This window comes from Ceratina calcarata, unplaced genomic scaffold (genome assembly GCF_001652005.2).
Source record: "Ceratina calcarata isolate Rehan_Ccalc_2016 unplaced genomic scaffold, ASM165200v1 scaffold301.2, whole genome shotgun sequence".
Lineage (NCBI taxonomy): Eukaryota > Metazoa > Arthropoda > Insecta > Hymenoptera > Apidae > Ceratina > Ceratina calcarata.
This window is the reverse complement of record NW_017152577.1, coordinates 390,948-404,604: the sequence shown is the minus strand read 5'-3', so window position 1 is coordinate 404,604 and position 13,657 is coordinate 390,948. Positions and strand designations below refer to the sequence as shown.

Here is a 13,657-nt window from a genome sequence, read left to right as displayed (position 1 = left end):
GCGTCCACTTCATTTACGGTGCCGCGCCCTACCACAGGTTCGTATGGAGGCGGTCTGAATGAACTCAAACATCGGTTAAAAAATTTAGAATCTTTTTATTCCACTACACGCGTTATTGCGTAACGTTTACAAAATATCTCCTCTGTAATACTCGATTAAAATCATATAGATAATGGTTAAATATTATATAACAATTGCAATCGACATGCAAGCTTAATATTTAGCATTTCTTTATCACATGTTTAATGCCTATGTAAATGACCATACAATTCATTCATATATTAAATCCTATACTAATTGGCTTCGAGGAGAACAGCAGAAAGAAATATTATATGTATAATATGTTACAGTGAGAGTCAAAGTTTCCAATCCCACGGTATGCACAATACACCGTCGCTCATCACGGAGTAATAGTGCGTCACCCAGAGCATGACACCATTGAGTAAAGGAGCCAAAACATTTTTATGCAGTAACAAACGTTCACAGCATTGAATCATCAGATCAGGTGTTATACTGTCGTCCTTATTCAGAACGGTTAAACCTAATTCCTTAACGACTTTATCATGAAGTTCTCGTTCTACGTACTTTATGCTGAAAAGAAATAGTATTCAAACAAATTTGTCGGAGGACGCATCATGAGATGATCTTACTTATTGTAATGATGTAATCTCTTCGTGGCTTCCTCCAAGTTTTCCGTGATGAAGTTAACCAAAAGGAAGCTTGGGCAAGAAGATGGTACTATGAATTGTCCGGTAGGAGAGAGCATCAAGGGACCTGCTTCACTGAAATTAAAATTGTTTCTATTACTCGTTAAGTTTTAACTACGCAATGCGTCGTACTTACAAATACATTATAACAGTTAAATGTATGTTATACTTACGAACGTGCTGAAAATAAAAGATAAGGGAGACGTTAAATAGGACAGACAATACTAACGCTTCAATTACAATTTCGTAAGTGGACAGATCGGCCGGCCACACTTTCGGATATGTTCGTCGCCCTCGGTAATCCGAGAGGGTCGTAGTAAGCTGCCGAAGCTGACGTTCGTACTGGCTAACCATTACTTTGGGCATGAATTTCCTGCACATATAGAGTACCCTGAGCCTTACCGTCACTCAATTAATGTGTTGTATTACGCACCGTCGACCAACTTTAATGTCAAGAAGCACTTGCGAGACTGCCTTCTCGAAGGCTGGTAATCTCAACAAGACCACATCATACTTTCGAATGTTTTTGATCAGCTGCAGGAAAGATATCATACATTCATCGAATAGAATGAAACATTTTGTAATAAATATAACTACGGTAATTTATTCTTACATCAAGCCAATTGTGCCTAACTTCACCTGAATTTAACATAACATTCCCCTCAAGACTAATGCCTGTGTCATTGGCGAACACGAGTGTTCTATCGTTCAAGACATCCATAGGTTCGGGATGATGTTCAGCCAGTGCTTTGAACGCTAGTAAACATCCTCTGTAATGAGTTATATTCCAGCCGCAGTCCCATATGATATTTTTTAAACCCAATTTACTGCACAATATCTTTTCTAACTTTTCTACTTCTTCTCTCATTGGCCTGCATGCTTCCAGCTTTACATGTACTTCGTTAATATGTTTATCTAAGTATGCCCTTTGGAAACGTGAATTCAATTATTTCCTGTGTTAAACGTTTGGCTGAGAGGAATTATTGAGGACCATACTTAAGTGTATCTGGCTCTATATTAATTTTCCTTTTCATTAAAATAGATGCGTAAATGGGATCATCTTCTAACTCTGAGAAATCAATGTCTTCCCCCGCTCCTCTTCTTCCCCAAAATCTCGACTTGAACTTTGTACTTCCTGGTGGAGTTTTCGGTTCCTCGATCTGATCCACGAACGTCGTTGGCAAATCGCATGTCTTCAGAATAGACAAAATAGTTTGCCTCAGATCCTTTTCTTTCAACTGTATCTGCACCAGAGTGAACTTCCCAGCTTTTAGCTCCTCCTCATTTTTCGAACGCAAATAAAACGGCAAAATTGTAGGCCTTATCGGTCTCTGTTGTTGCAAGTTCTCTATAATAGAACTCAGCTGTTTCAAAGAATTCTCATTCACTGTCTGAAACATGAACACATCAGAATAGAACGTGTCTTTCTATAAATCGTGATCAATCGACGCGCTTACTCTTTGTGTAGGGTATTGTCCGAAAAGGTCTGGGTGAACGGTGAAATAAAAAGGTCGTAGTGCAGTGGATATTTCGCCCGTGCTTAAAGCTCTCACCGCGTCGTGCCTGTAAAAACTACGGGGAAACAATTGTTAATGTTCGATTGTCACAGTCTTGTTTCAAGAATACGTTCACGCGTATTTTGTTTACCATCTTCCCAGCGCACAATACATTTTGTAATTTAATATGAAGTCATCACACCGTGCATATCACGTAAAAAGTTTACGCGTTGAAATGCGATATTTATCGCATTTGCCACTCATCGGGCCAACTGAAAGCGTAGTGCATTAATATAAAAATAATAAATTTGGCGCACATTGCTCGTATACGATGGATACGTGAATCTAAATATAAAACCAACTAACGTTTTATTCTTCGGACGATTCACTTTGTGTAGCATTACTGTATACGCAGTGTACGCAAACACGGATAACATTGGACTTGAACCTCTTTTCCTTTTGTCTAATCAATGGTGGTATCTATATGTACATAAAATAAACGCGGACATGTGCATTATATACATATACACTAATATTGGTGGACGTTGTTTCATTAAAAATAAATAACGCTCAGTGACACGTTGCATGTAATCTGGCTCGAGTTTTTATTTATACTATGCGATATACGAAAACATGACTCGCTTCGTCGTTTCGCACTATGCATACATCGCACTGTTTTAATCATACATCATTGGCTATTGTTATGTCGGCGCATCAGCAGCAACAGCTGTTTTTACATCTGTCGGTGTAAACAGGAGGAGGAATAATGGAGAGAGGAGTGCATCCGGATTAAGTAATAATGCCTATATAATATTAATGCCAGTGCGTTCAGCTTTTCACCCGTGCTTAGTCACAGGTGGTCAAGGTAATGACTTATATGTACCATCGAGTTTCTCGAGAGGCTTTCAAACAACGATACGCTAAGAAAATGCTGTCGCTGTCACTCGTTTCGCGGACGTGATTCGCTAAGCATGGAGTTAATGAGCTATGATAAATATTAACTGTGATAACAGTCTATCTGACAAAATGTAAATTGATCACTGTTCTAAATGCTTATGAATCATTGAGCAGAGTGATATTGTTATAAACAATTTCTTACAGAGTATTGTAAGTACAAACCAACAAGAAATGTTTTAAGTTTGACGTTGATTAACTTCGGTAGATGATCAAGTAATTTTTTGTTTATCACTTTCAGCTTCACCATGGCATATTCTATCAATAGAAGACCTTTATTAGGACACACGTCGGATAGCGAATTTGAAGATGATTTGGAAACTGAAGTCGACGATCCCACAGTTTCTGTGCCAGATGAAAAACCATTTTTAAAACAGTACGAACCATGTGACAGGTAACAATTGCTTTAAATGATTCAATATTTTATAATACGCCTGAGGGAATTTACTTTAATTCTGTCTTTCAGATATAATCTTGCTTATATTGTATTTTATTTGCTTGGGATAAATACATTGATTCCTTGGAGCTTTTTCATCACAGCTGATGACTACTGGATGTATAAATTTCGTGAGGTACATCAAAATTGTACAGAAAATAATAGTTATACTCATATAGAGAATTTAGAGAAGAAAACTGATCTCCAAGCGAGTTTTACGTCGTACTTAAGTGTAGCGAGTGCCCTACCGAATACATTCTTTTTAATCATAAACGCACTTCTCAGTAAGAGGTAAGCGAAGTTTACATAATTTCAGTTATATAACGAACAGGAAACAGATTCCGATAGATCGATTGAAACGGAAAAATGTTTGAAATAGAATTCCCTTACGTGCGAGAATGGTCGGCTCGCAGTGTTTAATACTATTAATTTTCATTTTCACAACAATATTGGTTGAAGTGAACACAGATAAATGTAAGTTCGATTTATACTAAAGTGTAACCGTTTGATGTTTGAGGTGAAATCTATAAAAGAATGTTTAATTCCAGGGCAATCAACTTTCTTAGTAATTACCTTGACGTCAGTGGCTCTTGTAAATGGTACATATTGAAATTGGAAGTATTATTAAAAATTAGGATTCTTTAGGTGAAATAATAAATCATTTGATTGATAGCTGCGAGTGCAATTTTCGGAGGTAGCTTAATGGGTATCCTTGGACGATTCTCTCCGAAATATATAACTGCTATGTCAAGCGGACAAGCTCTCGGTGGGATTTTCACTGCTGCAACAGAAATATGTTCACTGTGGATCGGTGCTAGTCCTATGTTATCAGGCTTAGTTTATTTTATTATTGGAGACGTCATACTGTTTCTATCTTTGATAGCATACATAGTTCTGGAAAAGGCGGTAAGCAGTTTAGCATGTTAATTAGTATTATTTACCGTACAGATGTTTCATAAGTAGCTTACGTTAATATATACGTAAACACTATTGCACGTTCGCGAGTTAAATTACAGCGACAATAAGAATATCGTATGTAACAGGCATTCTTTAAGCATCACGTACTAGAGAAATTGCCTGAGAACGTGGAAGCAGATTACTCGATAACTGGGGAAGTAACTTTTCCACAAGGCACTACGATATCTTATTCACGTATCGTTAGGAGAATCTGGCATTATGGTGTCAGCGTGTTTTTAGTATTTTTTATATCACTGTCTGTGTACCCGGCAGTGACGGTGTTAGTGGAGAGTGAAAATAAAGGCAAAGGATCTGCATGGAATGGTAAGTATTAATGAATTTTTACATATATAAAACATTCATAATTCATGTTTCCACTTTGATAGATATCTACTTTGTACCAGTGGTGACATATCTACTTTTTAGTTGCGGCGATTACGCTGGTAGAATATTATCAGGTATTTTTCAATGGGTAAGTAGTAAACAGTATTCCAAGCAATGTGAATTACTATTGTAATAATATTCGAATTTTATCATATTTTAGCCGAGAAATAAACCGTGGTTGTTTATGACTCTAAGTTTATTGAGAGTTATCTTTGTACCAACTCTCATGTTCTGTAATGCTCAACCCAGATACCATTTACCTGTTTACATACATGGTGATTTCTATTATATTATAATAACTATTCTGTTCGCCATGAGTAATGGCTACTTGTGCAATTTAACATTTATTTTAACTCCTACGTAAGTATTACAGTTTTATGTCAATTTTATTCAATGAAACTTGCTACTAATCGTTTTCAAACAGAGTCGTAGAGTCTCAAGAGAGAGAGATTGCGTCTGCTATGATGGGAGCTTTCCTTGGTGTGGGATTAGCGTCAGGTGCTGCGCTCAGTTTAGTCATAGTCAAAACAATTTAATTTATTCACCGGATGATAAATATTTGACGTAATTCACCCTACTGCCCATTTTGCATTTGAAATAGGACCACAGGACTTGACGTCCGTTCTTGTAAAAAGCTTCATTTTATACTCCTGGACGAGCTATATGAATGTAATATTTGATATATTACGACGAAGTATTTTTTAAGTATTTCACCAAAGAATTACGTACGTGAAACTTGACCATTCCAGAAATGTGTAAGGTATTCCATGTAGTACAAACTGAAAATAATTGTATCTCGAACTAGATGTTGTAGATATATAAAATACATGGTATATGTAATATGTAAAGAATTTATTCTACTTTTTGGAGAAAAGTAATTGTCTAGCTAGTACGTATATTTAAATGATTTATTGTTAACAAATCAGAGTACAATAAATTAAAATAGTTCTGTCCATTCTCTGTTAAATCTAAATATAACAATTTGTATTTAGTTTTAAGGAGTAATTAATAAAAACGTGATTAAGATTAGTGCTTCTAAACTTGTTAATGCTGTCCCCCAGGGACGTAGTTGAGAATTGCACGAGAGCTGTGAGGCACGAAGGATAATAAATAGTTTCATGAACGTCGGTGACTAGAGTTATAATACATTTAATTTGAAACCGATACCGACACGTATGAGAACTAAAACTATATCTTTACAATTTGTGTGCAGCTCGCAAAAGAAATGCTCACTTATTGGAGCATACATGTATCTCATGATGGGCACTGCCTAGTTTTACTGGTCAATGGAACGAAAACTACGCTTGTGAGGGGAGTTTTCTTAATCTGACCATCCGTTGTCTTATCAACCTGCACCAGCATCTGATCTGAATTTTCTCTACCCACTGGTAAAACCATACGTCCCCCAGGAGCCAATTGATCGATTAACTATACAACAAGATGTTTCAATAAGAATAATGAATGAATTATGCACAGATCAATAGTTCAAATTATCCTTACGGCTTGTGGCATTTCTTTAGCAGCAGCCCCTACATGAATCGCATCGTACGGTGCTTTCTCCGGATATCCTTCTCTCCCGTCTCCAACTAAAATATCAAACATTTACCACAAGAACAGAGCAAAACGTTTAATAAATGTACAAGATATTTAACAATGACAATTACCGATTAGCTGGATTCGACCACTTCGAAGGAGTTCTGGATTATCTTTCTCAATATTCTCAATAGCAAATGCCTTAAGTTCAGGAATATGATCCATTCCTACGACTAATCCATTTGGGCCCATCATTATTGCCATACAAGCAGTCAAGTATCCAGAACCAGAGCCAACGTCTAATGCCCTGGCACCGTCGTGTAATTTGTCTTCGAGTACTTCCAAAGCGTAAGCATGCTACAGAATCATAGTTCATTAGTATAATTAATTATATTTTAATTTGAAGTTATACGTACCATATGAGGAGCACTTATAGTAGCACCATAGCCAATTCCTTGTGGGGAATCTATATACGCATAGGTAGAATGAGTATAATTTCCTCTGTCTACAGAAGCCATTGCTTCGTAAACTCTGTTGGATTTAATTACTCTCGATCCTAAAATGTAATATGTTTCATGTAGAATATCTTATGTGCTGTCAAGGAATAACTAGTTGTACTTCGCTTACTTTTAAGGTGTTGCACCAGATCGTGATTGCTTTTTGCATGAAATCTCCCGGACCAGGCCATTTCATACGCAAACACCGAAAATAATAAACTTATCACTATGAAAATAAAATAAGTTAAATATTGGGACTGAATTTTGAGGCCGTAAGTTATTACGACGTTTGCTAACACCCGGCAACTTGTAGTTCCGAGTCCACTTGTACGATTTCTCGAATTATCTATGCAGTTAAATAATATTTTATTTGGAAATAAAGGAATAGCTTTGTTAGTTAATCATCGCTGCTATGAATTACGAAGATTGTTTGATAACACACTGAACGACAAGTAAATATAAAGCCTGACGACGAAGCTTCTTTTGAGTATAAAAATCTCGTTCTTTGGGAATAAAATTTATTTGAATTCACTCAACGTAACTGTTTATGTATAATTCTTATTCTGACATGCAGGTATTCTCTACTATCTATTGCAAACTTTTAGCCTTTTCTTGGCTGGCCTCTATCCGGTATCTCGGGTGTCCCTGCGGAACAGCTGACAGATTTAAATTACATGTATGCACAAGCACGAACGAGGTATATATAAAATATAAGGTAGATTTCGACATATTTTGCAATATCTCTTAAAGTTCCCTGATTTACCGATTCAGTTGTTAAATGTAGTTACAGATATGGCCGCTGGGTGGCGGACGTAGGACCTCGACGCGTCGTGACTGTCGTGAACTGAATAATGGCGGGCCATCAGTGCAAACAGTTGTGCTTTTAATCAAGTGAGTGTAAAATAGTTGGTTGTTAATTGAGACGAAGGGTCAACGTCGTCGAGTGATCTACCAAATGAGACTCCAACTAGGTCCAGTTAGATGTAAGTTGCCATTTTATTGAAACGATGAATTTCTTTATACAACTTTTACTGGTTGGCTTGTTGACTACAACTATATGTATCCTGCCTAGAATTCGTAGCGAGTAGAACAGCAAGCTAAGTAAATCGAGTAGCATCCTGTATTATTCTCGCAATTAACGGCACAGAAAAACGATTTTAAGGATGCTCTCGATTCATTACATTCGTTTGTAAATTGGTTGAGGTTTGAAAGCAGCAATCGCATCATTGCATGCCTGTAGGGATGCGACCTCTACGTCCTCTACAATGTTTGAAACAGCGTACGAAGCTGAAAGTTTTGAAATTCATTGAAATCAATATACAAACGATTGTAGGTACACGTTCTTGTTTGATAAATGCTGAATCAGCTATTAAATTGATTTCGCCTACTGCGTACGTACATACTATCAATAACGTATATATAAAAGCGTACAAAACACGTTTACGGGGGCGCGGTACGAAATACTAATTCGTTTTTCTTACTCGCGTATTTTATATCGCTTCTTCGAAGATCCGACCTCTGTACAGATGAGCGATGATCCTGCGGTGGGTCTTTCTAAGAGAGAAAGAAAAAGAATTTACGCCTAATGCTCATACCATTTGTCTTCGCCTTTCGTTTCACTCCGCAAAACATACAAACGTAATCAGCCACAGATAAATCGAGCGCATGAATTCCAAGTGTTCTTACTTCACAAATCTATTTCATACTGTTTCCTCGCTTTGGTATACGACCGACGATATCTTTTACAGCGACGATTGTGCATAGAGCGTTTTTAAGGAAGGGATGCAGGATCTGAGTCTCGTTAACAGTTCTCGCCGTTCAGATCTACAAATTCATCGGGCAAATCGATTACTAGCGATTTATAAAAACTGCAGCACCGTTATCTCTCGATTCTCGAACAGCAATTGAGTATAAGTGCAGGCAGAATAACGTCCTCGTTCCGCTGTTCAAGGGATCGAAGGAGGGCGATTAATATCGAAACGTAGAATACTCAAACGCGATTCGCTAAAGCGTCCTTAGCACTACGTGTAACGTATCACTGTCCTCTGATCGTAGTATAAAAAAAAATAGGGGGGAGCGACGGAGTATAGTAATGAAGTCTCGCTGGATGTAGCAGGCTACATTTATACATAACTGCTTCGGGGGTACATATACATATATCGAGACTCTCGCGAGAGGTACTCGGAAAGTAAATGGCACCGTCGATTTCCTCACGCTCTCTTTTCATTGGCACGTGTTCTCTTCCATCCAGTCTCTCTCTAGCTTCTGTATCGGTGGTTCAGGTTCGTGTGGTAATTCGCAATCGCGTCGAACTTGTCCTTCTTCCGGGGACATTTACCCTGTCGCCTCATGTACTCGCCGAATTCGCAGCCAGGCGTCGCGCATTCCTCGTTTTGAATGCATCTGCCAATCAATGAAACGAATCAATATTTAATATTTTAATACATTAATTTACATAAGGCATCGAATGTCTTGTAATTCGAAACTCACATTCTATCGGCGAGGGAGAAGTATCCTTTTCCTCGTCTGATCTTGATACAATTTTGATGGTCTTCGAAGCAATTGCATTGGCACTCGCCTTCGGACGTGATCCTTGGTGTGAACTCCGAAGGGCATCGACATCTACAGAATTATAAATCGTTCGTTGATCGAATTTTAGGGAATATTAAAAGAGAGATGCATTTGTCTTTTAAGTTTAAAACTTACGGCTTTCTCGGTTGGGCTCTCCTCATGTTCTGAGGATGAGGCGGGGACTGATGGTGCCTGTAGACTCGATGCTCGGAGGGCCTCTCGTTGCCCGTGTCGTACTCGGTCCTCTCCCGGCACTCGCATTCCGTGTGGTTGTAGAACGACAGCTTTTCCACCACGCTGCTGCCGCCCACGTTCGTCGTCTGGAAGAATAAAAATGGCAGGAACGGATCGTTAGCACTCTGCGTTCTCCAATGATATCGCGGCGGAAAATCGCGGCTTCGCTTAAAAACGCAACGCAATCGTCCGGGTATCGCTTCAGTTTTAATTGAGTTCAATTAACCTCAGTCCGTCGGCCGGCTGGCCGGTTTTAAAGTGGAGGAAAAGGGTTATCCGTATCGCGGGACCAACTACTTCAATCGACATTAATTACTCCCCGTTTCTATTTTTACGAGCCACGATTTCCACTCGCGTCCCTCGGAGATATTTATGCCTCATGGATTCGGGACACGAATCTGAACGAAATACATAATATCGTGAGGAAAGAGGCTGTTGAAACCGTGAACAAGCTACTATTAATTGCCGGCTACTGGCCGACGCGGCCGGAATTCGCTGGCTGATAAGCCTACCTCGCATTTCAATTATTTCTCATCCTCGTATCGGGAATACTTGATAGAAAGCTCGTAAATCGCGGCTGCTCCAAGGAATACAGATTAGCTCGGGCACACCTGGTCCGAGGAACGAAACCGATAATTACACCGCATACAGAATAGAATTTGCACGGACTCAAATGTATGTACTCAATTCGTAATAAGCGTCATCATTTCTAATTTTATTTTTTATATCGATATCACGAATGTCTTAGTTTGCATAAAAGCTCTACGTACTAAAATAGTCTTATAATTGCTCGGATCGAAGATCAACGCTTGTACGCGTAATTGATCGCGCTAAGTGGGTCGTAGGATCGCGGCCGGGATCGATGACAATGAGCTAGCGGAACGAAATGCCGCGATCCCGTGTCCAAGGGTAGTCGCGATGGGATTCCACGGATGGGCGCGGTGATCACGATGTTCAAACGTCAATCGATTCGTCCAAGTAGCGATCGAAAGTTAAGGGAGAAGCGGCGGATTCTTGACACCTTCCGTTTGCGCAATTGTCGATTACAGGGAGGTTCGCTCGTCTTTATTAAGTGTCACGTGGGCAGTAAGTTATAGGGGATGTGTAGTATATTTAGTGATCGATCGGATAAACCGCATGATTTCGCGATTCCTTGGCGGATGAATATTTCCTGACGGAGGATTTTTTAAAGTCGTCAGGTTACAAATGGACCCGAGGTTCGCTTGAAACATTTGAAACCTTATGAAATGTTAATGGTATTCACGACTTATGGATGAGCTCGAAGAAAGCGAGGCGATTCTGTTCGAAAGAGTACGCGTGTTCCTACATGGAGTAAAGGTAACGCGGTACGTTTCCGTGGGACGAATAATAAAGAAACGGCGAGGACAAATTGCTCGGCGGAGTAGCGCGGGTCGGTTTTTTGTTCGCTGACAAAGCGAAAAGATCTTCCCGGATCTTTGTAATACGAACTCGGCTCGTGGGCCCTCTACCACCGGCCACACTCTGTCAGGACGGAGGATTGAGATTCGCGATCGTCCCTGACGAATAGCCTGGCCGGGAGATCGTGGTCATAAATCGTCTACCGCACTGCCGTGCCTAGCCAGGCCTCTTATCCCTCGAGGAATCTCGTCCTCCGCGAATCCGGATAACGTTGAAACGGGTCCATCAATCGGGGCCTGTGTTTACCGATTTCTTAGTCTGTTCGAACATCTGGCGAGAATTTCATGAAATCGCGCCTCCTTTTTCTATGGAACGTACTCGGGCAGAAATCGCGAAGGGACGTGGGTAGGTGGAGTGATCCCGATGCTCATTGTCACGCCGTTTTATCTCTCCCGATCGCGCCGTACCCTGTGGCGATGCGTATATCCGCCTCGAATTTTGGCATATACTTTTTGCACGGCTCTCCGGCGAAAAATCGAGCGTGAACGATGCGCTTCCGGTCGCGGCGTGTCGGCCGCCTTCGCAAGGGGATGCGCCCATCGTGTACAAATCCCCCATGGCGATCGAGCTCTACCTTTTGCTCGTGAACGTATGAAAATTTCTGATCATATCTCGGCGACAGTTTTCAAGTTTATCGTCGCGTGGGAGGAGCCCGTGAAAGAATCAAGTGCCAGTTTTATATTGAAACTGGTACCCCTTTAAAAAATGTTGTATGACTGCGTGGGTTTACGTTGTAACACGTTAGATGTATTCGGATAATGAATTGGCCGTCACCGTCTCTATCAATCAGCTTCAAACTAATCGAGAGATCGACACAATTCTGCAAACCATGACATTAAAAAAAAAAACGAAGTCAAGAAAAACGCAGGAACGAAATTTCTCAGAGTATTTTCCTGTGGGATCGAGCAGCTGACCGAGCGGCTCATTAACATTCACCGTATCTCGCTCGGGGCACCCACTCGTGAATGAAACACAGTGAAATCACGAGCCTCGGGATCGGTGAACCGTGCCGGTTGCATCTTCGAGCATCGTGCCTCCCGTGTTTCCTGCAATTTTCGGGATGCAAAGACACGTTTCGTGACTCGTTCCGCGATTCATCTCCTCCGACGCGACGACTTACAAAGAGCCTTACGAATGAGACGTTTGCGGGTCTCCCGATTGTATTCCGATGTAAGCGGTACTACTCGCCGTTCCCAGGGGGTTGTACCAGCTTACGGTACAAGACGCGGTAATTGCCTCCGGTAACTCTTCCCCGTTGCTCGCTAACTATTCCAACGTTTTTCAAACAACCGACGGTCTACGTGGAACAGGTATAAACCACGAAAGCTTTCCCTCGGCTCATTTATTGTACTCGTTAGTACTGATGCGATTAGGGAAGGACTTTCTTGTTTCCGATGAACGACGTCTTTCATCGAAAGTATACACCTATACCGGGCGGTCGATCGATCCGTCAATCAATTCGACGCTCTGATAAACGAGACAGCAGCTGCGGAGCCTGTGTTTTCGCATGCAAATGCATTGCTTTCCCTTCTACCTGCTTCAAGCTCCAATTTTTGACCACCTACAGATTTCTTATTCCCTTCGTCGGCGCTTTTACCCACGCTCCATCGATTCATTCAGTTAACCACTCCCAACTCCACTTCAGCGTGGGTTGATAAACGTTTTGGCAGACTGCCGGCGAGGAAGTATGCCGAGTGTTTGCGTATCCTTCGTGCCTCGAGACACTCGATACCTCAGTGTACAACATATTGGCTACAGATTTTTGTTGGAGTGTTTTATCGGATTTTTTCTCGTCACGAAAAGTTTCTATTATCATTGCGTAGTGATAACGAGATCGCGATCTGAAGGGCTCTCTTTCATATTGTAAATACTGATAATCAGATTCGCAGAATCTTATATCAGGTGTTCGCTAATGATTGAATCTGTTTAATGATAAGAATTAATCCGATGCAATTGCATACGGATTCGCCGACTCGTTTCGCGTGCGTAGCTGGATGATTTATAAAATCGTTTCGCTTTGCTGAAACGCCGACTGGTTGCTGTTATCCGCGAGGATTCGCGAGCGTAGGTGTCCCGGAAGTTTCTGTATTTCCTCTAGGAATCCAATTAACGCACGTGCGCCGTGCAACACTGTCCATAATCCATACTGTAACGGGTTTTTGTCAATGTCTTTTAGACCAACGAAAACAAATAGAATGCGCTTCCATCGATAGTACTGTACAACATAAATTTCTTTTGCTGTTTTCATTGCGCGATTATTATAGTTTCCCATGCGAGAAACAAGTCTGGAAACTCTATAAGAATCAGACAGTGAATATTGCATGAAAATGAAAGAAGTATTTTTTGTTAAACGTATGCATAGAACTTTTCTCGTATATTGCAACTGGAGCTACGACTTTTGTCTGAAACACTTTTCGCTTGGACGAAGGAAAACTTTTTGCAAGAGAC

At 40.5% G+C, this 13,657-nt stretch overlaps 4 protein-coding genes across 8 annotated transcripts in view; 1 reads left to right on the top strand and 3 right to left on the bottom strand.

Moving 5' to 3' along the window:
* Positions 1 to 75: 75 nt before the first annotated feature.
* On the bottom strand, positions 76 to 2,721 carry LOC108624195 (T-cell activation inhibitor, mitochondrial). 3 transcript variants are annotated; one of them, XM_018023318.2, is made up of 9 exons: positions 2,570 to 2,721; positions 2,355 to 2,475; positions 2,165 to 2,279; positions 1,704 to 2,098; positions 1,321 to 1,633; positions 1,141 to 1,241; positions 937 to 1,098; positions 651 to 782; positions 76 to 591 (listed from the first exon to the last, which is right to left on the bottom strand). In XM_018023318.2, the coding sequence occupies exons 2-9, from the start codon at positions 2,375 to 2,377 to the stop codon at positions 357 to 359; spliced, it is 1,476 nt and encodes a 491-aa protein (XP_017878807.1). In that variant the 5' UTR covers positions 2,378 to 2,475; positions 2,570 to 2,721; the 3' UTR covers positions 76 to 356. The 3 variants fall into 3 exon arrangements, with proteins under 3 accessions (XP_017878807.1, XP_017878808.1, XP_026668723.1); XM_018023319.2 differs by having other exon boundaries at positions 937 to 1,080; XM_026812922.1 differs by lacking the exon at positions 76 to 591 and having other exon boundaries at positions 690 to 1,098.
* A 33-nt stretch (positions 2,722 to 2,754) lies between these two features.
* On the top strand, positions 2,755 to 5,889 carry Ent1 (Equilibrative nucleoside transporter 1). The gene is made up of 10 exons (XM_018023320.2): positions 2,755 to 3,310; positions 3,399 to 3,551; positions 3,624 to 3,884; positions 3,973 to 4,067; positions 4,142 to 4,192; positions 4,267 to 4,499; positions 4,637 to 4,874; positions 4,937 to 5,022; positions 5,095 to 5,294; positions 5,359 to 5,889. Exons 2-10 carry the CDS (start codon positions 3,406 to 3,408, stop codon positions 5,468 to 5,470), a joined length of 1,422 nt encoding a protein of 473 aa, XP_017878809.1. The 5' UTR covers positions 2,755 to 3,310; positions 3,399 to 3,405; the 3' UTR covers positions 5,471 to 5,889.
* LOC108624197 (protein-L-isoaspartate(D-aspartate) O-methyltransferase) lies at positions 5,829 to 7,611 on the bottom strand. Of its 2 annotated transcripts, XM_018023321.2 has the most exons (6): positions 7,507 to 7,611; positions 7,095 to 7,190; positions 6,884 to 7,023; positions 6,599 to 6,824; positions 6,435 to 6,520; positions 5,829 to 6,362 (listed from the first exon to the last, which is right to left on the bottom strand). In XM_018023321.2, coding segments are annotated over exons 1-6 (723 nt in total). In that variant the 5' UTR covers positions 7,508 to 7,611; the 3' UTR covers positions 5,829 to 6,188. The 2 variants fall into 2 exon arrangements, with proteins under 2 accessions (XP_017878810.1, XP_017878811.1); XM_018023322.1 differs by lacking the exon at positions 7,507 to 7,611 and having other exon boundaries at positions 7,095 to 7,357.
* A 330-nt stretch (positions 7,612 to 7,941) lies between these two features.
* The window catches only part of LOC108624188 (uncharacterized), a 59,911-nt gene continuing 54,195 nt past the window's right edge, over positions 7,942 to 13,657 (bottom strand). For both annotated transcript variants that reach the window (XM_018023308.2, XM_018023309.2), the window contains exons 4-6: positions 9,671 to 9,855; positions 9,455 to 9,586; positions 7,942 to 9,367 (exon numbers count right to left, since the gene is read on the bottom strand). In XM_018023308.2, coding sequence (XP_017878797.1) covers positions 9,223 to 9,367; positions 9,455 to 9,586; positions 9,671 to 9,855 — 462 coding nt within the window. In that variant the 3' untranslated portion in view covers positions 7,942 to 9,222. The remainder of the gene's footprint in view (positions 9,368 to 9,454; positions 9,587 to 9,670; positions 9,856 to 13,657) is intronic.

What these genes read in the sequence shown, in the direction of transcription:
- LOC108624195 (XM_018023318.2), bottom strand. Translation starts at nt 2,377, where the DNA reads ATGTATTGTGCGCTGGGAAGATG. An exon ending in TATTGTGCGCTGGGAAGATG is followed by an intron (nt 2,280 to 2,354) that starts GTAAACAAAATA and finishes GTTTCCCCGTAG; the next exon opens with TTTTTACAGGCACGACGCGG. An exon ending in ATAGAGCCAGATACACTTAA is followed by an intron (nt 1,634 to 1,703) that starts GTATGGTCCTCA and finishes ACGTTTCCAAAG; the next exon opens with GGCATACTTAGATAAACATA.
- Ent1 (XM_018023320.2), top strand. Translation starts at nt 3,406, where the DNA reads ATGGCATATTCTATCAATAGAAGACCTTTATTAGGACACACGTCGGAT. An exon ending in AACGCACTTCTCAGTAAGAG is followed by an intron (nt 3,885 to 3,972) that starts GTAAGCGAAGTT and finishes TGTTTGAAATAG; the next exon opens with AATTCCCTTACGTGCGAGAA. An exon ending in TGAAGTGAACACAGATAAAT is followed by an intron (nt 4,068 to 4,141) that starts GTAAGTTCGATT and finishes GTTTAATTCCAG; the next exon opens with GGCAATCAACTTTCTTAGTA.
- LOC108624197 (XM_018023321.2), bottom strand. An exon ending in TCTGGTGCAACACCTTAAAA is followed by an intron (nt 7,024 to 7,094) that starts GTAAGCGAAGTA and finishes ATTACATTTTAG; the next exon opens with GATCGAGAGTAATTAAATCC. An exon ending in CTAAAGAAATGCCACAAGCC is followed by an intron (nt 6,363 to 6,434) that starts GTAAGGATAATT and finishes CTTGTTGTATAG; the next exon opens with TTAATCGATCAATTGGCTCC.